Below are 22,016 nucleotides of genomic sequence, written 5' to 3'. Positions count from 1 at the left end.
GGTCTAGGGGGGGTTTAGGGTGGTTTAGGGTGACTTTAGGACAGTTTAGGGTGGGTTTAGGGTGGTTTAGGACGGGTTTGGGGTGGTTTGGGGTGGTTCAGGGTGGTTTAGGGGGGGTTTAGGGTGATTTAGGACGGTTTAGGACAGTTTAGGGTGGGTTTGGGATGGTTTAGGGTGGGTTTAGGGTGGGTTAGGGTGGGTTTGGGGTGGGTTTGGGATGGTTTATGGTGGTTTTTGGGTGGTTTAGGGTGGCTTTAGGGACGGTTTAGGGTGGGTTTGGGGTGGTTTAGGATGGTTTGGGGTGGGTTAGGACAGTTTAGGGTGGGTTTAGGGTGGCTTTGGGGACACTTTAGCGTGGGTTTGGGGTGGTTTAGAATGGGTTTAGGGTGGTTTAGGGTGGGTTTGGGGTGGTTTAGGGTGGATTTAGGGGGATTTTAGGACGGTTTAGGGTGGTTTAGGACGGTTTGGGGTGGGTTTAGGGTGGTTTGAGGTGGTTTTAGGATGGTTTAGGGTGGGCTTGGGGTGGTTTAGGGTGGGTTTGGGGTGGGTTTGAGGTGGTTTAGGGTGGTTTGGAGGTGGTTTAGGATGGTTTTAGGGTGGTTTAGGACGGTTTAGGATGGTTTTAGGGTGGGTGTGGGGTGGTTTAGGATGGTTTTAGGTTGGTTTAGGGTGGGTTTGGGGTGGTTTTAGGACGGTTTGGGGTGGTTTAGGGTGGGTTTGGGGTGGATTTGGGGTAGGTTTAGGGTGGTTTGGGGTGGTTTAATGTGGTTTAGGATGGGTTTAGGGTAGATTTGGGTGATTTAGGGTGGCTTTGGGATGGTTTAGGTGGGTTTGGCGTGGTTTAGGGGGGTTTAGGATGGTTTAGGGTGGGTTTGGGGTGGTTTAGGGTGGTTTAGGGTGGCTTTGTCATCGCTGTCACCCTGTCCAGCAGGGATGAAAACAAAGCTGCAGTCACAGCACTGAGGGGATGGGTGGGGGAGGAAGAGCAGCAGCTGGGGCGGTCACTCGTCATGGGCAGGGCCCAAATGTCACTCATGTGATGGGCAGGGCCCAAATGTCACTCACATGCTGGGCAGGGCCCAAAGGGTCACTCACGTGGTGGCCAAACCCCAAAGGGTCACTCATGTGATGGGCAGGGCCCAAAGGGTCACTCACAAGCCCCAAATGTCACTCACATGTCCAGGGACGGGAATGGGCTGGGACTGAGCCAGGAATGAGCCAGGCCCTGATGGCTGCAGGGTCCCTTTATAGGGGATGAGATCCTGGAGTAGTTCCATGTCCCTGTTCTGGAGTGGGAATGGGGCAGGAATGAGCCAGCCCTGATGGCTGCAAGGTCCCTTTGTAGGGGATGGAGATCCTGCAGTGGTTCCAAGTCCCTGCTCTGGAACGGGAATGAGCTGGGAATGATCCAAATGCCTGCAGGGTCCTTTGTAGGATTGAGGATCCCTGGGCAGCTCCATGTGCCATTTCTGGAATGGGAATGGGGCAGGAATGAGCCAGGCCCTGATGGCTGCAGGGCCCTTTGTAGGGGATGAGATCCTGAAGTGGCTCTGTGTCCCTGTTCTGGAGTGGGAATGAGCTGGGAAATGAGCCAGGCCCCGATGGCAGCAGGGCCCTTTGTAGGGAATGGAGCTCCTGGAGTGACTCTGTGTCCCCTTTCTGGAGTGGGAATGAGCTGGGAAAGATCCCAATGGCAGCAGGATCTGTTTGTAGGGGACAAGGATCCCTGGGCAGCTCCATGTGCCCGTTCTGGAGTGGGGATGAGCCAGACCCTGATGGCAGCAGGGTCCCTTTGTAGGGAATGGGGATCCTGGAGTGGCTCTGTGTGCCCATTCCAGAATAGGAATGAGCCAGGAATGAGCCAGGTCCTGATGCCAGCAAGGCCTGCTGGTAGGTTTGAGGATCCCACTGCAGCTTTGTGTGCCCATTCCAGAATGGGAATGAGCCAGGCCCTTGCAGGGCCCTTTGTACAGTTTGAGGATCCCAGAGTGGCTCCATGTGCTCATTCTGGAATGGGAATGAGCTCAGCCTGATGCCTGCAGGGTCCTTTGTAGGGGATGAGATCCCAGAGTGGCTGTGTCCCTGTTCTGGAGTGGGAATGAGCTGAGAATGAACAAGGAATGAGCCAGGAATGAGCCAGGCCCTGATGGCAGCAGGGCCCTTTGTAGGGTTTGAGGATCCCAGAGTGGCTGTGTCCCCATTCTGGAATGGGAATGAGCTGGGAATGATCCACAACAACTCCCGGTTGTTTTGAAGGGATGTTTTTGTGTTATGGTTTTTTTTTTTTCCATGGCTGGAAGTGATGTTGTAATTACTGGTGTTACTGGTGTGGGGTTACTGGTGTTACTGGTGTTGGTTACTGGTGTCACTGGTGTGGGTTACTGGTGTAACTGGTGTGGGGTTACTGGTGTAACTGGTGTGGAGTTACTGGTGTAACTGGTGTGGGTTACTGGTGTAACTGGTGAGGGGTTACCGGTGTAACTGGTGTGAGTTACTGGTGTAACTGGTGTGGGTTACTGGTGTCACTGGTGTGGGTTACTGGTGTAACTGGTGTGGGTTACTGGTGTCACTGGTGTGGGTTACTGGTGTCACTGGTGTTGGTTACTGGTGTAACTGGTGTGGGGTTACTGGTGTAACTGGTGTGGGTTACTGGTGTGGGTTACTGGTGTGGGTTACTGGTGTAACTGGTGTGGCTTACTGGTGTCACTGGTGTGGGTTACTGGTGTAACTGGTGTGGGGTTACTGGTGTAACTGGTGTGGGTTACTGGTGTAACTGGTGTGGGTTACTGGTGTAACTGGTGAGGGGTTACTGGTGTAACTGGTGTGAGTTACTGGTGTAACTGGTGTGGGTTACTGGTGTAACTGGTGAGGGGTTACTGGTGTAACTGGTGTGAGTTACTGGTGTAACTGGTGTGGGTTACTGGTGTCACTGGTGTGGGTTACTGGTGTCACTGGTGTTGGTTACTGGTGTCACTGGTGTGGGGTTACTGGTGTAACTGGTGTAACTGGTGTGGGTTACTGGTTTAACTGGTGTAACTGGTGTGGGGAAACAGGGAAAGGTTTGGGATGAGCCCAGGGATGGATCTGGGTGATCTCTGCACCCTCGATCCCGCGGGAATAAATCAATCAATCAATCAATCAATCAATGAATCAATCAATCAATGGCTGGAAGAGCTGAGGCTGCTCGGATCCGTGATGGGAGAGGAGGAGGAGGCGCCTCGGAGGCGCTGCTGAGTCACGGCAGAGCCGCTGCCACCGCTGTGTGCCGGCTGTGTCACCGCTCTGTCACCACCGTGTCACTGCTGTGTCACCGCTCTGCCACCGCTGTCCCCTCTGCCACCGCTGTCCCCTCTGCCACCGCTGTCCCCTCTGCCACCACCGTATCCCTTCCCTGTCCCCCCTCTGTCCCCCCTCTGTCCCCTCCCTGTCCCCTCCCTGTCCCCTCTCTGTCCCCTCTCTGCCACCCCCCTGGCTGACTCAGGATCTGCTCCTTTTTCCCCAGAAAAAGCCCAGATCGGGATTTTCTCTCTCCAGGGGACGCTGCTGTGACATCAGGGACAGGGACAGGACGGGGGGGGTGGCACAGCCTCGGCTCCCCGCACGTTTTTGGGAATGTGAGCCCCAAAACATCGAGTTTGTGCCGGTGTCAGTTTGGGAATTTGGGGATGGAAGCCAGGAGAGGATCGGGGCTTTGCTGAGTCAGGCTCTGAATATCCCAAATATAAAAAACCCAAACCCTGCTGGCTCCAGGCTTCTCCTGCCTGCAGAGCTTTCCCTAAACCAGCCAGGAACGCTCCTGTCCCACAGCCAGACCCCCTGGCCGTGTTTGTGTCATTCCCAAACCCCACGTGTCAGGATTGCCCAAGCCCTGCTCGTGTCCTTCACCTCCCTGCCCTCGTGTTCCCTGAATGTTGATCCTTGTTTATCGAGCGTTCAGTGCCGCAGCATTTCCCAGCTGCTGGGAAATCTCTCCGTGTGCTGTGGCAGATCCCAGAGCTGCAGGGTGACCTCATCCCTGCTGGAACACATCCCAGCCCCAGCGTGAGCAGAGCCATTCCCGACAAACAGCTCATGCCACAGTGCTGCAGGGACAGAAACTGGGGAGGGATTGTTGGTGCTGAGCGAGGGCTGGGGGTGACTCAGCGAAACAGAGCCCGCTGCTGAGTCATGGATGGGGCAGGGAAGGGACAAAATCCCTCTGGGGCCTGGCACGGGCGAGTCCTGGCTCTGTGCAGCTCAGTTCTGAACTCTGAGCTCTGAGTTCTGAGCTGTGAGTTCTGATTTCTGAACTCTGAGTTCTGGTTTCTGAGTTGTGATTTCTGAGTTCTGAGTTCTGATTCCTGAGTTCTGAACTCTGACCTCTGATTTCTGAACTCTGAGTTCTGATTCCTGAGCTCTGAGTTCTGGTTTCTGATTCCTGAGCTCTGATTCCTGAGTTCTGAGTTCTGGTTTCTCAGCTCTGAGTTCTGATTTCTGAGCTCTGATTTCTGAGTTCTGAGCTCTGAGTTCTCAGTTCTGAGCTCTGAGTTCTGATTTTTTATTTCTGAGTTCTGATTCCTGAGCTCTGATTTCTGATTTCTGGGTTCTGATTTCTGAGTCGTGATTTCTAAGTTCTGAGCTCTGAGTTCTGATTTCTGATTTCTCCACTTTGGGGTCCCTGCAGACAGCACATCCCTGTTCCCACACAGACTGGGATTTCCTTAAAAAATGGGGAAAGGGGTGGTGGAGCTGGGTCCAAACTGGGAACTGCTGGATCTGAACTGGGCAGTGCAGGATCCAAACTGGGAACTGCAGGATCCAAACTGGGCAGTGCTGGATCCAAACTGGGAACTGCAGGATCCAAACTGGGCATTCCTGGATCCAGACTGGGCATTCCTGGATCCAAACTGGGCATTCCTGGATCCGAACTGGGAACTGCAGGATCCAAACTGGGCTGTGCAGGATCCAAACTGGGCATTACTGGATCCAAACTGGGCATTACTGGATCCAAACTGGGCAGTGCAGGATCCAGACTGGGCATTCCTGGATCCAGACTGGGCAGTGCCTGGTTGTTAATTAGGTTCCTGTTTAATTGCTCACCCTGGGAGCAGCCCTGGAGTGAGGCTGAGGGACCTCACCCAGTGCAGGGCCTGCTGGGGAACCAGTTGGGACTGGGAGTGGTTCCAGTGCTGCAGGTTCTGGGACTGGGAGGGATTCAGATCCCAGTGAAATCTGGGACTGGGAGGGATTCAGATCCCAGTGGAATCTGGGACTGGGAGTGATGCAGATCCCAGTGACATTTGGGACTGGGAGGGATTCAGATCCCAGTGAAATCTGGAACTAGGAGGGATTCAGGTCCCAGTGGAATCTGGCAGTGGTAGCAATGCTGGTCCTACTGTGGGACCAGTGGAATTTGGGACTGGGAGGGATTCAGATCCTAGTGTGGGACCAGTGAAATCTGGGACTGGGAGGGATTCAGATCCCAGTGTGGGACCAGTGAAATTTGGGACTGGGAGGGATTCAGATCCCAGTGTGGGACCAGTGACATTGGGACTGGGAGGGATTCAGATCCCAGTGATGTTTGGGACTGGGAGGGATTCAGATCCCAGTGAAATCTGGGACAGAGAGATGAGATCCCAGTGGAATCTGGCAGTGGTAGCAATGCTGGTCCCACTGTGGGACCAGTGGAATTTGGGACTGGGAGCAATGTGGGTCCTGCTGTGGAATCTGGGACTGGGAGGGATTCAGATCCCAGTGTGGGACCAGTGGAATCTGGGACTGGGAGGGATTCAGATCCCCCTGTGGGGCTCAGCACTGACTGCAGCTTCTCCCTGCTCCTGGGAGAGCAGTGACATTGGGACTGGGAGGGATTCAGATCCCAGTGTGGGACTGGGAGGGATTCAGGTCCCAGTGCAATCTGGGACTGGGAGGGATTCAGATCCCAGTGACATTGGGGCTGGGAGGGATTCAGATCCCAGTGTGGGACTGGGAGGGATTCAGGTCCCAGTGCAATCTGGGACTGGGAGGGATTCAGATCCCAGTGACATTGGGGCTGGGAGGGATTCAGATCCCAGTGTGGGGCTGGGAGGGATTCAGATCCCAGTGAAATCTGGGGCTGGGAGGGATTCAGATCCCCCTGTGGGGCTCAGCACTGACTGCAGCTTCTCCCTGCTCCTGGGAGAGGGAAAAGTCCCCAGTGGGAAATGGAAACCTGAGATTCACTGGGACTGAGCAGCTCAAACTCCATAAACCATAAACTAGGGAGGAAAACATCTCCTCCTTGCCAAGGATTTATTTTTAACCTGCCCTTTTAGTGCTGCCTGCAGCAGGACCCTCCACACTGCTCTGATTTCAGCCAGCCTGGGATCCTCAGCAGGCTCAGGGACAGGGCTGGGGGTGGGAACAGCTCCCAGAAATTCTCTGAACTCTCCCCGGGCTGATTCATCGGTCTGGCTCGTAAACAGGAAGCTGAGAAAGTACAGGCAGGTGATGCTGGGCTGCTGCAAACACTTGCAAACACAAATTCCTTGCATTTTTCCCTCCCAGCTGCCTGCTAGCTCTTGCCCAGGTGAGGGCTGTGCTGGCAGGGCCTGCAGCAGGAAGGGCTCCAGAGTTCATGGCAGGGTTTGGAAAGAGCTGGGCTCTGACAGGGAGCTCCTGCTCCTGATCCCAGTGCAGGACTGGGACTGGGGTCCCACAGTGGAATTTGGGATTTGGGACAATGTAAATCCTACAGTGGAATCTGGGACTGGGAAGGATTCAGGTCCCACAGTGGAATCTGGGACTGGGAGGGATTCAGGTCCCACAGTGAAATCTGGGAGTGGGGACAATGTAAAACCTACAGTGGAACTGGGATTGGGAAGGATTCAGATCCTTCTGTGGAATTTGGGATTTGGGATAATGTAAATCCTACAGTGAAACCTGGGACTGGGAGAATTTCAGATCCCACAGTGGAATTTGGGACTGGGATGGATTCAGGTCCCACAGTGGAATTTGGGACTGGGAGGGATTCAGATCCCACAGTGAAATCTGGGATTTGGGACAATGTAAATCCTACACTGGAATCCTGGACTGGGAGGGATTCAGATCCCACAGTGGAATTTGGGATTTGGGACAATGTAAATCCTACAGTGGAATCTGGAACTGGGAGGGATTCAGATCCTGCTGTGGAATTTGGGACAATGTGGATCCCACAGTGGAATCTGGGACTGGGAGGGATTCAGGTCCCACAGTGGAATCTTGGACTGGGAAGGATTCAGATCCCTGTGTGGAATCTGGAATTGGGAATAATGGAGATCCCACTGCAGAATCTGGGACTGGGAGGGATTTAGATCCCACAGTGGAATTTGGGATAATGTAAATCCTATACTGGAATTTGGGATTGGGAGGGATTCAGATCCCCCTGTGGGACTCAGCACCGACTGCTGCTTCTCTTTAATCCTGGGAGAGGGAAGAGGGAACCTGGGATTCACTGGGATTCACTGGGATTCACTGGGATTTACAGGAATTCACTCACTGGGATTCACTGGAATTCACTCACTGGCTCCTCCAAGCCATCGGGAGCTCCCCAGGGAGCAGCAGCTCCTCATCCTCCTCCTCCTCCTCCTCCTCCGGTTCCACCCGGGCAGCTCCCCCTGAGCTCAGTGCCGGGACGGGAGGGACCGAGATTCCCGGACAGGGGGGGAGTCAGGGAATGCTGGAACTGTGGATTCAGGGAATCCTGAGGTGGTGAATTCAGAGAATCCTGGAGTGAATTCAGGGTGGATTCAGGGAACCCTGGAGTGGTGAATGCAGGGAATCCTGGAGTGATGGATTCAGGGAATCCTGGAGCTGTGGATTCAGGGAATCCTGAGTGGATTCAGGGAGTCCTGGAGCTGTGGATTCAGGGAATCCTGAGTGGTGAATGCAGGGTGAATTCAGGGAATCCTGGAGTGGTGAATGCAGGGTGAATTCAGGGGATCCTGAGTGAATTCAGAGTGAATTCAGGGACCCCTGGACCAGTGAATTCAGGGAATCCTGGAGCAGTGAATTCAGGGACACCTGAGGTGAATTCAGGGTGAATTCAGGGACTCCTGGGTGAATTCAGGGTGAATTCAGGGACTCCTAAGTGAATTAATTCAGAGTGAATTCAGGAACTCCTGGAGCAGTGAATTCAGGGACACCTGAGGTGAATTCAGGGTGAATTCAGGGACTCCTGGGTGAATTCAGGAATCCTGAGTGAATTCCGGGACTCCTGGAGCAGTGAATTCAGGGACTCCTGAGTGAATTCCGGGACTCCTGAGATGAATTCAGGGACTCCTGGGTGAATTCAGGGACTCCTGGGTGAATTCAGGAATCCTGAGATGAATTCCGGGACTCCTGGGTGAATTCCGGGACTCCTGGATCCCTGCCCGTTCCCCATCCCCGCCCATTCCCGAGCCCTGCTCAGGATCCAGGAGCTCAGCAGACGCTGCCAAACCAAACAATCCCCGGGAGCGCCGTGCTCTGGAATGAACTCCCCGAATGTCTCATCCCAGGCGAGACAGCCGGGGCTGGGCTGGGCTGGGCTGGGCTGGGCTGGGCTGGGCTGGGCTGGGCTGGGCTGGGCTGGGCTGGGCTGGCTGGGACGGGACGGACGGGACGGGCACACCCAGCCCGGAGCCGCCGGTCTGGGACTGCCAGGGCTGGGGAGGGATCGGAGGGGACAGCGGTGACACAGCAGTGACACCAGCAGTGACACCAGGACTGACACCTCCACAGGACTGTACAGAAGGGGACAGCGGTGACACAGCAGTGACACCAGAACTGACACCAGCACCGACACCTCTACAGGGCTGTACAGGAGGGGACAGCAGTGACACTGGCACTGACAGTTTCACAGGGCTGTACAGGAGGGGACAGTGGTGACACCAGCAGTGACACCTCTACAGGGCTGGGGAGGAGGGGACAGCAGTGACATCTCCACAGGACTGTACAGGAGGGGACAGCGGTGACACAGCAGTGACACCAGCACTGACACCAACACTGACACCTCCATAGGACTGTACAGGAGGGGACAGCAGTGACACCAACAGTGACAACTCTACAGGCTGGGGAGGGGATCAGAGGGGACAGCAGTGACACCTCTACAGGGCTGGGGAGGAGGGGGCAGCAGTGACATCTCCGTGGGGCTGGCACTGAGGGGACAGCAGTGACACCAGCAGTGACACCAGAACTGACACCAGCAGTGACAGCTCCACAGGGCTGGGGAGGAGGGGACAGCAGTGACACAAGCACTGACAGCTTCACAGGACTGTACAGGAGGTGACAGCAGTGACACAACAGTGACACCAACAGTGACACCAGCAGTGGCACCAGCAGTGGCACCAGCACTGAGAGCTCTACAGGAGGGGACAGCAGTGACACCAACAATGACAGCTCCACAGGACTGTACAGGAGGGGACAGCAGTGACACCAACAGTGACACCAGCAGTGACACCAGCACTGACAGCTCTACAGGAGGGGACAGCAGTGACACCAGCACTGAGAGCTCTACAGGCTGGGGAGGGGATTGGAGGGGACAGCAGTGACAGCTCCACAGGGCTGAGGAGGAGGGGACAGCAGTGACACCACCTCCACAGGATTGTACAGAAAGGGACAGCAGTGACACCAGCAGTGACACCAGCAGTGACACCAGCAATGAAAGTTCCACAGGGCTGAGGAGGAGGGGACAGCAGTGACACCACCTCCACAGGACTGTACAGAAAGGGACAGCAGTGACACAGCAGTGACACCAGCAGTGACACCTCCACAGGGCTGGGGAGGAGATTGGAGCAGCCTCCAATGGAGGCAGGAGGGGACAGCGGTGACACCAGCAGTGACACCAGCAGTGACACCAGCAGTGGCACCAGCACTGACAGCTCCACAGGCTGGGGAGGAGGGGACAGCAGTGACACCAACAGTGACACCACCTCCACAGGGCTGGCACAGGAGGGGACAGCAGTGGGCTGGCTTGGAATTGTCAGGGCTGAGTCAGGCAGGAGGGGACAGCAGTGACAGCTCAGGGCTGGCACAGGAGGGGACAGCAGTGACAGCTCAGGGCTGGCACAGAGGGAATGAGCAGGAGGGGACAGCAGTGACATCAACAATGACAGCTCCTCAGGGCTGGCACAGGGTGCAGGAGTCCCTGAGCCCCCCTGGGTGCCCATCCCTGTCCCTGTCCCATCCCTGTCCCTGTCCCTGTCCCCATCCCTGTCCCCATCTCTGTCCCATCCCTGTCCCTGTCCCCATCCCTGTCCCTGTCCCTGTCCCTGTCCCCATCCCTGTCCCTGTCCCCATCCCTGTCCCTGTCCCTGACCCAGGGTGGCCATGGGGACACACCCACACCACAAAATTCTGATTTTCCATTTCAATCCTGCTTTCTCCTCCTCATCTCCACAAAATCTCTGTTGCCAAAAGCTGAATAAACCCCAAAAGAGGAGTCTGGAACATCCCATCAATTCCATTTTTCCCCATAAATTCCATTTTTTCCCCTAAAATCCCTTTCCAGGTGTGGCTCAGAGCCAGGGCAGCTCCTGGCCCTGCTCCAGCCCCATTTTTGGGGTTTTTTTCAGAATTTTTTGGGTTTTTTTCAGGATTTTTTGGGTTTTTTTTCAGAATTTTTTGGGTTTTTTTCAGGATTTTTTTGGGGTTTTTTTCAGGATTTTTTTGGGTTTTTTTCAGGATTTTTTTGGGTTTTTTTCAGGATTTTTTTTTTGTTTTTTTCAGGTTTTTTTTTGTTTTTTTCAGGATTTTTTTGGGTTTTTTTCAGATTTTTTTTGGTTTTTTCAGGATTTTTTGAGTTTTATCAGGATTTTTTGGGTTTTTTCAGGATTTTCTGGGTTTTTTTTTCAGGATTTTTTTTTATTTTTTCAGAATTTTTTGGGGTTTTTTCAGGATTTTTTTTGTTTTTTCAGGATTTTTTGGGGTTTTTTTCAGAAATTTTTGGGGTTTTTTCAGGATTTTTGGGGTTTTTTTCAGGATTTTTTGGATTTTTTCAGGATTTTTTGGGGGTTTTTTTCAGGATTTTTTTTTGTTTTTTCAGAATTTTTTGGTTTTTTTTCAGGATTTTTTGGGGTTTTTTTCAGGATATTTTTTGGGTTTTTTCAGGATTTTCTGGGGGTTTTTTTCAGGATTTTTTTTTTTTTTTTTTCAGAATTTTTTGGGTTTTTTTCAGGATTTTCTGGGTTTTTTTCAGGATTTTTTGGGGGTTTTTTTAGGATTTTTTGGGTTTTTTTCAGGATTTTTTTTTGTTTTTTTCAGGATTTTTTTTTGTTTTTTCCAGGATTTTTTGGTTTTTTTTCAGGATTTTTTGGGTTTTTTCAGGATTTTTTGGGGTTTTTTTAGGATTTTTTGGGTTTTTTTCAGGATTTTTTTTTTGTTTTTTCAGATTTTTTTTTTGTTTTTTCAGGATTTTTTTGTGTTTTTTTCAGGGTTTTTTTTTGTTTTTTTCAGGATTTTTTGGGTTTTTTTCAGGATTTTTTTGTTTTTTTCAGGATTTTTTTTGTGTTTTTTCAGGATTTTTGTGTTTTTTCAGGATTTTTTTGTTTTTTCAGGATTTTTTTGTTTTTTCAGGATTTTTTGAGTTTTTTCAGGATTTTCTGGGTTTTTTCAGGATTTTTTTTTTGTTTTTTCAGGATTTTTTGGGTTTTTTTCAGGATTTTTTGGTTTTTTTTCAGGATTTTTTTGGGGTTTTTTCAGGATTTTTTTAGGTTTTTTCAGGATTTTTTTTGTTTTTTCAGGATTTTTTTGTTTTTTCAGGATTTTTTGGTTTTTTTCAGTATTCTCTGGTTTTTTTCAGGATTCTGCAGTGCTGGGGCCCGGGGCAGATGGCACAGAATGTCCACAAGTAACAACATAGCCCAGGCCAGGAAGCTCGTGGAGCAGCTGCGCATCGAGGCGGGGATCGAGAGGATCAAGGTCAGCAAAAATCACTCAAAAATCCCAAAAAAATCCCCCAAAAATCCCCCAAAAATCTCCCAAAAATCCCCCAAAAATCCCCCAAAAATCTCCCAAAAATCCCCCAAAAATCCCCCAAAAATCCCCCAAAAATCCCCCAAAAATCTCCCAAAAATCCTCCAAAAAATAAAAAAAAATTCCCAAAAAATCCTGAATTGTGTCCCAAAAATCCAGGTTGATATTCCCAAAAATCCTGGTTGATATCCCCAAAAAAATGAATTATATTCCCAAAAAAATTGAATTATATTCCCAAAAATCCTGAATTATTTTCCCAGAAATCCTGAATTATTTCCCAAAAAAATTCCCAGAAATCCTGAATTCTTTTCCAAAAAAATTCCCAAAAATCCTGAATTATATTTCCAAAAATCCTAAAATATATTCCCAAAAAACTGAATTACATTCCCAAAAAACTGAATTATATTCCCAAAAATCCTGAATTATATCCCCAAAAATCCAGGTTGATATTCCCAAAAATCCTGAATTATATTCAAAAAAATCCTGAAATATATTCCCAAAAAATCCTAATTATATTCCCAAAAATCCTGAATTATATTCCAAAAAAATTCCCAAAAAATCCTGAATTATATTCCCAAAAATCCTGAATTATATTCCCAAAAAATTCCAAAAAAATTCCAAAAAAATCCTGAATTATTTCCCGAAAAATCCTAATTATATTCCAAAAAAACCTGAAGTATATTCCCAAAAAACCTGAATTGTATTCCCAAAAATCCTGAATTGTATTCCCAAAAATCCTGAATTATATTCAAAAAAAACCTGAATGATATTCCCAATAATCCTGAATTATATTCCCAAAAATCCTGAATTATTTTCCCAAAAAATCCTAATTATATTCCCAAAAATCCTGAATGATATTCCCCAAAAAATTGAATTATATTCCCAAAAAACTGAATTATATTCCCAAAAATGCTGAATTATATTCCCAAAAAAACTGAATTATATCCCCAATAATCCTGAATTATATTCCCAAAAATCCTGAATTATTTTCCCAAAAAATCCTAATTATATTCCCAAAAATCCTGAATGATATTCCCCAAAAAATTGAATTATATTCCCAAAAAACTGAATTATATTCCCAAAAATGCTGAATTATATTCCCAAAAAAACTGAATTATATCCCCAAAAAAACTGAATTATATTCCCAAAAATCCTGAAATATATTCTCAAAAAATTCCCCAAAAATTCCAAAAAAATACCAAAAAAATTCCAAAAAAATTCCAAAAAAAATCCAAAAAAATTCCAAAAAAAATCCCAAAAAATCCTGAATTATTTCCCCAAAAATCCTGAATTATTTCCCCAAAAATTCCCACTAAATTCTGATTTTTTTCCCCATTCCAGGTGTCCAAAGCCTCGTCAGAGCTGCTGAGTTACTGCGAGCAGCATGCCCGCAGCGATCCCCTCCTGGTGGGAGTTCCTGCCTCGGAAAATCCCTTCAAGGACAAAAAACCCTGCACCATCCTATAGCCCTGGAAGGTTCCAGAAGGAATTCCCAGCTCCCAGATCCCAGCCTGAACCAGCCCACAGCCCTGGAAGGTTCCAGAAGGAATTCCCAAATCATCACAGCCTGGGGGGAAAATGGTCATGGTGGGGTTGGGGGTTTAAAATTGATGAGGAAAGGAAATAAAATTTTTTTAAATTATAAATTTGAAAAAAATAAAAATAATTGGAGAGAAAGGAAAAAAATTGGAGAGAAAAAATTGGAGAAAAAGGAAAAAATTGGAGAGAAAAAATTGAGAAAAAGAAAAAAATTAAGAGGAAAAAATCGGAGAGAAAGAAAAAAAATCAGGGAAAAAATTGGAGAAAAAATCAGAGAAAAAGAAAAAAAATTGGAGAAAAAAAATTTGAGAAAAAGTTAAAAAATTAGAGGAAAAAAATCAGAGAGAAAGAAAAAAATTGGAGGAAAAAAATTGGAGAAAAAGAAAAAAAATCAGAGAGAAAGAAAAAAATTGGAGAAAAAAATCAGAGAAAAAGAAAAAAATTGGAGAAAAAAAATTGGAGGAAAAGAAAAAAAATTGGAGGAAAAAATCAGAGAAAAAGAAAAAAAATTGGAGAAAAAAATTGGAGAGAAAGAAAAAAAATTGAGGAAAAAAATTTGAGAAAAAGTAAAAAAATCTGAGAAAAAAAATCTGAGAAAAAGAAAAAAATCTGAGAAAAAATAATCAGAGAAAAAGGAAAAAATCAGAGAGAAAGAAAAAAAAATCGGAGGGAAAAAAATCAGAGAAAAATAAAAAAATTGGAGAAAAAATCAGAGAAAAAGAAAAAAATTGGAGGAAAAAAGTTGGAGAGAAAGAAAAAAAATAGGGGAAAAAATTTGAGAAAAAGAAAAAAATCTGAGAAAAAAAAATCAGAGAAAAAAAAAAATTTGAGGAAAAAAATCGGAGAAAAAGAAAAAAAATCGGAGAAAAAGAAGAAGAAATTGGAGAAAAAAAATCAGAGAAAAAGAAAAAAAATCTGAGAAAAATTTAAAAAAAGCAGAGAGAGAAAAAAAAATTGGAGGGAAAGAAAAAAAATTGGAGAAAAAAATTGGAGAAAAAAAAATTCAGAGAGAAAGAAAAAAAATCAGAGAAAAAGAAATTTGAGAAAAAGAAAAAAAATCAGAGAAGAAGAAAAAAAATCTGAGAAAAAAAACAGAGAAAAAGGAAAAAATTGGAGAAAAAGAAAAAAAATCAAAGAAAAGCAAAAAATCAAGAAAAATAAAAAAATTCAAGAAAAATAAAAAAGAAATTCCAATAAAAATAAAAAATTTAAAATAAAAAAAATCAAGAAAAAAACATAAAAGAAATTCCAAGAAAAATTTTAAAAAATCAAGAAAAGCAAAAAAAAAAAAATCCAGAAAAGCAGAAGAAAATCCCAAAAAAAAAAAAAACCAACAAAACCACACTCCAAAAATAACCCTGAAAATTGAAATTTAGCAGCTGGGGGTGGGGTGGGGTTTAAGGAAGGGGCAAAGGAAGGAAAATGAGATTAAAAATTGGAATCAGGATTTTAGAATTTACCCAGGGGGGAGGAGGAGGGGATGAGGTGGGAGAGATTTTCTAAAAAATCAATTTTAAAAAAACCCTAAAAAACAAAATAAATCCCCAAATCCATCTGGAAAAATAAAAAAAAAACCAAAAAAATCTCCAAATCCATCTGGAAAAATAAAAAAAAAACCCAAAAAACCCAAAAGTTGCAGGCTCGGGAATTTCTGCCCGTCTTGGGATCATTTCCCACGAATTTCAGTCCTGGCAAAGCCTTTTCTGGAGAGTTTGATCCCAGATAATCCCAAAAAAAAATCCCAAAAAATTAAAAAAAATCCCCAATAAAATCCCCCAAAAAATCCCCAAAAAATCTCCCAAAAAATCCCCAAAAAAACCCCCAAAAAATCCCAAAAAAATCCCAAATTATCCCAAAAAAATCCCAAATAATAAAAGGAAATCCCAAATAATCCCCAAAAATCCCCCAAAAAATCCCAAATAATCCCAAGTAATAAAAAAAAAATCAAAAAAAATCCCCCAAAAAATCCTCAAAAAAATCAAAAAAAATCCAAAAAAATCCCCCAAAAAATCCCAAAAAATCCCCAAGAAATCCCAAATAATCCCAAAAAATACCCAAAAAAATCCCAAAAACACCCCAAAAAATCCCAAAAAAATCCCAAAAAATCATTAAAAAAATAAAAAAAATAAAAAAAATCCCCAAAAATTCCAAAAAAATCCCCAAAAAAATCCCAAAAATCCCAAATAATCCCCCCAAAAAAATCCCAAAAAATCAAAAATAGATTTTAAAAAAATCCCCAAAAAAATCCAAAAAAATAAAAAAAAATCCCAAAAAAACCCCAAAAAATCCCTAAAAAAATCCCCCCCCAAAAAAAATCCCCCCCCCAAAAAAAAATTCCAAAAAAAATCCAAAAAAATCCCCCAAAAAATCCTAATAAATCCCCAAAAACGCCAAAAAAATCCCAAAAAAATCCCAAAAAATCCCCCAAAAATCCCAAAAAAATCCCCAAAAAATCCCAAATAATCCCCAAAAAATCCCCCAAAAAATCCAAAAAAATCCCCCAAAAAATCCTAATAAATCCCCAAAAACTCCAAAAAAAATCCCAAAAAAATCCCAAAAAAATAAAAAAAAAATCACAAAAAATCACAAAAAAATCCCCAAAAAATCGCAAAAAAAATCGCAAAAAAAATCACAAAAAAATCCCAAAAAATCCCAAAAAATCCCCCAAAAAATCCCCAAAAATCCAAAAAAATCTCCAAAAAAATCCAAAAAAATAACCCAAAAAAATCCCCTAAAAAATCCCCCCCTCTGGGCTCCTGGCCCTGTCGGGATTGCGTGCTGTCCCTCACCTCTGGGACAGTCCCAGCCTTATTTTTCTGCTCCAGCTTTGATTGTTCCTCTGTGTTGAGAGCAGAGCTTGGTGCTACCCCGGAGCCGGGGCTGGAGCTGGGAATTCTCATCCTGGGAATTCTCATCCTGGGAATTCTCATCCTGGGAATTCTCATCCTGGGAATTCTCATCCTGGGAATTCTCATCCTGGGAATTCTCATCCTGGGAATTCTCCTCCTGGGAATTCTCATCCTGGGAATTCTCATCCTGGGAATTCTCATCCTGGGAATTCTCATCCTGGGAATTCTCATCCTGGGAATTCTCATCCTGGGAATTCTCATCCTCCTCTTCCTCCTCCTCCTCCTCAGGGTTCAACACCCCCAGCTCGGGGTGGGAATCCCAAATTTCCCCTTTTGGGGTCACCCTGCCTGCCCCAAAAACTGAGAGTGGGGCTGGGAGGGAGGAGAGGGAGAGGGGGAATGGGGGGGGAAAGGGAAATGGGGAAAGGGGAGAGGGGAAAAGGGAAATGGGAAAGGGGAAAAGGGGAAAAGGGGGTGGGAAATGGGGATGGGAAATGGAAAATAAATGGGATGGGGAAAGGGAAAAGGGGATGAGGAAAGGGAAAAGGGAAAGGAAAAGGGGAAAAGGGGGTTGGAAATGGGAAATGGGATGGGGAAAGGGGAAAGGGAAATGGGGATAGGAAATGGGAAATGGGATGGGGAAAGGGACAGGGAGTCAGGAAAAGGGGATGGGAGATGGGAAAAGGGGATGGGAAAAAGGAGATAGGAGATGGGAAATGGGGATGAGGAAAGGGAAAAGGGGATGGGGAAAGGGGGAAAGGGGATAGAGGAAAAAGGGAGTGGGAGAAGGGAAAGGGATGGGAGATGGGAAATGGGGATGGGAGAAGGAACAGGGAGTCAGGGAAGGGGCAGGGAGAAGGAAAAAGGAGATGGGAGATGGGAAAAGGAGATGAGGAAAAGGAGATGAGGAAAAGGAGATGAGGAAAAGGGAAAAGGGAGTGAGGAAAGGGGGAAAGGGGGAAAATGTGGGTGGGAGATGGGAAAAGGGGATGGGGAAAAGGGGAAAGGAGATGGGAGAAGGAAGAGGGTGTCAGGAAAAGGGGCAGGAGGAAGGAAAAAAGAGATGGAAAAAAGGGGATGGGGAGAAGGGGATGGGGAGAAGGGGACGGGGAAAAGGGAAAAAGGGATAGGAAAAAGGAGATAGGAGATGGGAGAAGGGAGAGGGGAAAAGGGGATGGGAGAAGGAAGAGGGTGTCAGGAAAAGGGGATGGGAGATGGGAAAAGGGGGTGGGGAAAAGTGAAAAGGGATGGGAGAAGGGACAAAGGGATGGGAAAAGGGAGAAGGAGCTGGGGAAGAAGGGTTGGGAGAAGGGAAAGCAACTGGGAAAGGTGAAAAGGAGTTGGGAAAAAGGACAGGGAGAGGGGAAAAGGGATGGGAGATGGGAAAAGGGAAAAGTGCCAGGAAATGGGGTTGGGAAAAGGGGATGGGAGAAGAGAAAAGGGGATGGGAAAAGGGAGGAGATAGAAGGTGGGAAAAGGGAAAAGAGATGGGAGAAGGGACAGGGAGAAAGGAGAAGGAAAAAGGAGCCAGGAAATGGAACTGGGAAAAGGGAAAAGGGAAAAGGGGATGGGAAAAAGGGAAAGGAGCTGGGAAAAGGGGTTGGGAGAAATGAAAATGGGATGGGAGAAGGGAAAAGGAGCCAGGAGAAGGGAAAAGGGAAAAGGGGTTGGGGGAGAAAGGAAAAAGGGATGGGAAAAAGGAGCAGGAAATGGAGTTGGGAAAAGGGAAAAGGAGCTGGGAGAAGGGACAGGGAGAAGGGAAAATGGGATTGGGAGAAGGGAAAAGGAACTGAGGGAAAAACAATCCCTTCATTTTGATTTTTTTTTTCATTCTGGAATTTTCTCCCTGTCCAAAGAAATCCGTGCTCATCCCCTTGGGTGGTTTTTGGTTTTTTTTTTTTTTTTTTTTTTGGATGGCAGAAAATAGAAATGCAGATTCCTGGTAGCTGCTTGTGCTTTGTTCAGTGCATTTGCCAAATCCATTTCTTTAAAAAAAAAAAAAAAATTAAAAAAAACCGAAAAAAAAAGATAAAAAAGGAGGAAAAAAAACACACCAAAAAAAGGGGAGAGAGGGAAAAAAAAACCACAAAAAAAAAGGAAAAAAGAAGGAAAAAAAACACAAAAAAAGGGGAAAAGGAGGGAAAAAAACCACACAAAAAAAGACTTTTCAGGACTTTTTAAGTGCTGGAAGGGGGAGCAGGAGGAGCTCCACAAAAGCCTTTTTTTTTTTAATTTTTTTTTTTTTTTTTTGGGATTTAACCACATGCCCAGATCTGTCTGGCCTTTCTTTATGTGGTGAAACCAGTGCCAAAAATAGAAATCTGGGAAGAAAAGAGCCAGGGAAACATTGCAGACATTGCAAACATTGCAGACATTTCTCCTGCTCTGCATCCTCCCAAAATCCTTTTTTTTTTATCCCTTAAATCCCTTAAAAACCCAAATTTATTTAACAAAAAAATCCAAAAAAATTCATTTACTCTGAACCCAGCTCTCCTGATTTTCTCCTTCTCTCTGGTCTCTCATCCAACTTAGCATTAATTATTATTATTAATTATTATTTTTATTATTGTTGTTGTTATTATTTGCCAAACTCTGATCTCCTTGCCAAATCCAGATTTTTTTTCTGGGCTGTCCTTAGGAAGTGTCTGCAGTTCCTGGGGGTTTTATTTGCAATTTTTGGGGGGTTTTTATTTGGATTTTGGGGTTGGTTCTGATGATTTTGGGGTTTATTCTGTTATTTTGGGGTTGGTTCTGTCGATTTTGGGGTTGTTGAGTTGATTTTGAGGTTTGTTCTGTTATTTTTGGGGTTTATTCTGTTATTTTTTGGGGTTGTTCAGTTGATTTTGGGTTTTGTTCTGTCGATTTTGGGGTTATTAGGTTGATTTTGGGGTTTGTTCTGTTATTTTTGGGGTTGGTTCTGTTATTTTGGGGGTTTTTATTTGGATTTTTGAGGTTGGTTCTGTTATTTTTGGGTTTGGTTCTGTCGATTTTGAGGTTGTTAAGTTGATTTTGGGTTTTATTCTGTTATTTTTGGGGTTTGTTCTGTTATTTTTGGGGTTGTTTCTGTCGATTTTGGGGTTTTTATTTGGATTTTGGGGTTTGTTCTGTCGGTTTTGGGGTTGTTCTGTTATTTTGGGGTTTATTCAGTTATTTTTGGGGTTGTTCTGTTACTTTTGGAGTTTATTCAGTTATCTTTGGGGTTGGTTCTGACGATTTTTGGGGTTTATTCTGTTATTTGTGGGTTGTTTCTGTCGATTTTGGGGTTGTTGAGTTGATTTTGGGGTTTGTTCTGCTCATTTTGGGGTTTATTCTGTTGATTTTGGGGTTGTTCTGTTATTTTTGGGGTTGTTTCTGTCGATTTTGGGGTTGTTAAGTTGATTTTGGGGTTTATTCTGTTATTTTGGGGTTTAGTCTGTTATTTTTTGGGGTTGTTGAGTTGATTTTGAGGTTTGTTCTGTTATTTTTGGGGTTTGTCCTGTCGATTTTGGGGTTGTTCTGTTATTTTTGGGGTTCATTCTGTTATTTTTTGGGGTTGGTTCTGTTGATTTTGGGGTTTGTTCTGTTATTTTTGGGGTTTTTATTTGGATTTTGGGGTTGGTTCTGTCAATTTTGGGGTTGCTGAGTTGATTTTGGGATTTATTCTGTTATTTTTGGGGTTGTTCAGTTGATTTTTGGGGTTATTCTGTTATTTTGGGGTTATTCTGTTGATTTTTGGGGTTATTCTGTTGATTTTTGGGGTTATTCTGTTATTTTGGGGTTATTCTGTCAGTTTGGGTTTATTCTGTTATTTTGGGGTTATTCTGTCAGTTTGGGTTTATTCTGTTATTTTTGGGTTTATTCTGTTATTTTTGGGGTTTATTCTGTTATTTTGGGTTGTTTCTGTTGATTCTGGGGTTGCTGAGTTGATTTTGCCCTGCTGTGCCACCCCCAGCCCTGCTGCCGTCCCGTGCTGTTGTTCCCCGGTGGATGATGACACAATAAACAAAAATTCACTTTGCATTCTGCACTCTGGGCTGGGCTGGGGACCCCAGTCCTGGGAATGAAACCCTTTGGGAATCCCCTGGTCCTTTTTCCATCCCAAAAATTCCCTTTTTCCATCCCAAAAATTCCCTTTTTCAGCTCCCCTGACCCCATCCTGCATCCTCTGGCATTGAGGATTTTTTGGGATTTAGAATTCTCTGAGATTTAAACCCCTTGGGAATCCTCTGTTCCCTTTTCCCCCTTCCAAAAATTCCCTTTTTTCACCCTTGAAACCATCCTGGATTGGGAATTCTGGATCTTCTGGGACTGAGGATTTTTTGGGATTTAGGATTCCCTGGGATTGAGAATTCTCTGATATTTCAACCCCTTGGGAACTCCTGTTCCCTTTTCCCCTCCCAAAATTCTCTTTTTCCACCCCTGGGCCCCATCCTGGATTGGGAATTCTGGATTTTCTGGCATTGAGAATTTTTTGGGATTGAGAATTCTCTGAGATTTAAACCCCTTGGGAATCCCCAATTCCTTTTTCCATCCCAAAAATTCCCTTTTTCCACCCCTGGGAGCTCCCCTGACCCCATTCTGGATTCTCTGGGACTGAGGATTTTTTGGGATTTAGGATTTTCTGGGATTGAGAATTCCCTGGCATTGAGAATTCTCTGATATTTAAACCCCTTGGGAATCCCCAGTTCCTTTTCCCATCCCAAAAATTCTCTTTTTCCACCCTTGACACCATCCTGGATTGGGAATTCTGGATCCTCTGGCACTGAGGATTCTCTGAGACTTAGGATTTTTTGGGATTGAGAATTCTGGTATTTAAACCCCTTGGGAATCCCCTGTTCCCTTTTTCCATCCCAAAATTCTATTTTTCCATCCCTGGGCCCCATCCTGGATTGGGAATTCTGGATCCTCAGGGATTGAGAATTTTTTGGGATTGAGAATTCTCTGAGATTTAAGCCCCTTGGGAATCCCCAATTCCTTTTTCCATCCCAAAAATTCCCTTTTTCCACCCTTGACACCATCCTGGATTGGGAATTCTGGATCCTCTGGGACTGAGGATTTTTTGGGATTTAGGATTCCCTGGGATTTAGGATTTTTTTGGGATTTAGGATTCTCTGAGATTTAAACCCCTTGGGCATCCCCAGTTCCTTTTTCCATCCCAAAAATTCTCTTTTTTCACCCTTGACACCATCCTGGATTGGGAATTCTGGATCCTCTGGGGTCAGTGATTCTCTGGGATTGAGGATTTACTTGGATTTAGGATTCTCTGAGACTCAGGATTTTTTGGGATTGAGGATTCTCTGAGAATCCCCTGTTCCCTTTTCCCCCTCCCAAAAATTCATTTTTTCCATCCCTGGGCCCCATCCTGGATTGGGAATTCTGGATTTTCTGGCATTGAGGATTTTTTGGGATTGAGGATTTTTTGGGATTGAGAATTCTGAGATTTAAACCCCTTGGGAATCCCCTGGTCCCTTTTTCTGTCCCAGAAATTTCCTTTTCCCACCCCTGGATCTCCCCTCCCCATCCTGGGTGCTCAGATGGGATCACAGCTCCTAAAAAATCCCTTTTATCCCCCCCTTGGGAACCCCAAAAATCCCAGAATTTCCCTTTTTTCCCCTGCTCTCCCCATCCCTGGAGCCCTTGGGAATCTCCTTTTTCCTGGGAATCTCCTTTTTTATTTTTGGGGTTTTTTTGTTTATTTTT

General features: G+C 45.6%; 1 protein-coding gene across 3 annotated transcripts in view; it reads left to right on the top strand.

The window, feature by feature from the left end:
- The window catches only part of GNG7 (G protein subunit gamma 7), a 42,383-nt gene extending 28,860 nt beyond the window's left edge, over positions 1-13,523 (top strand). For 2 of the 3 annotated variants that reach the window (XM_033082203.2, XM_033082201.2), the window contains 2 exons: positions 11,777-11,895; positions 13,291-13,523. In XM_033082203.2, the coding sequence (XP_032938094.1) occupies positions 11,815-11,895; positions 13,291-13,416 (207 nt within the window). In that variant the 5' untranslated portion in view covers positions 11,777-11,814 and the 3' untranslated portion in view covers positions 13,417-13,523. The remainder of the gene's footprint in view (positions 1-11,776; positions 11,896-13,290) is intronic. The other variant, XM_033082202.1, reaches the window with a different exon arrangement.
- Positions 13,524-22,016: the final 8,493 nt, after the last annotated feature.

The sequence above is a fragment of the Catharus ustulatus genome, chromosome 29 (assembly GCF_009819885.2).
Source record: "Catharus ustulatus isolate bCatUst1 chromosome 29, bCatUst1.pri.v2, whole genome shotgun sequence".
Taxonomy (NCBI): Eukaryota; Metazoa; Chordata; class Aves; order Passeriformes; family Turdidae; genus Catharus; species Catharus ustulatus.
This window is presented reverse-complemented; position numbering and strand designations above follow the sequence as displayed.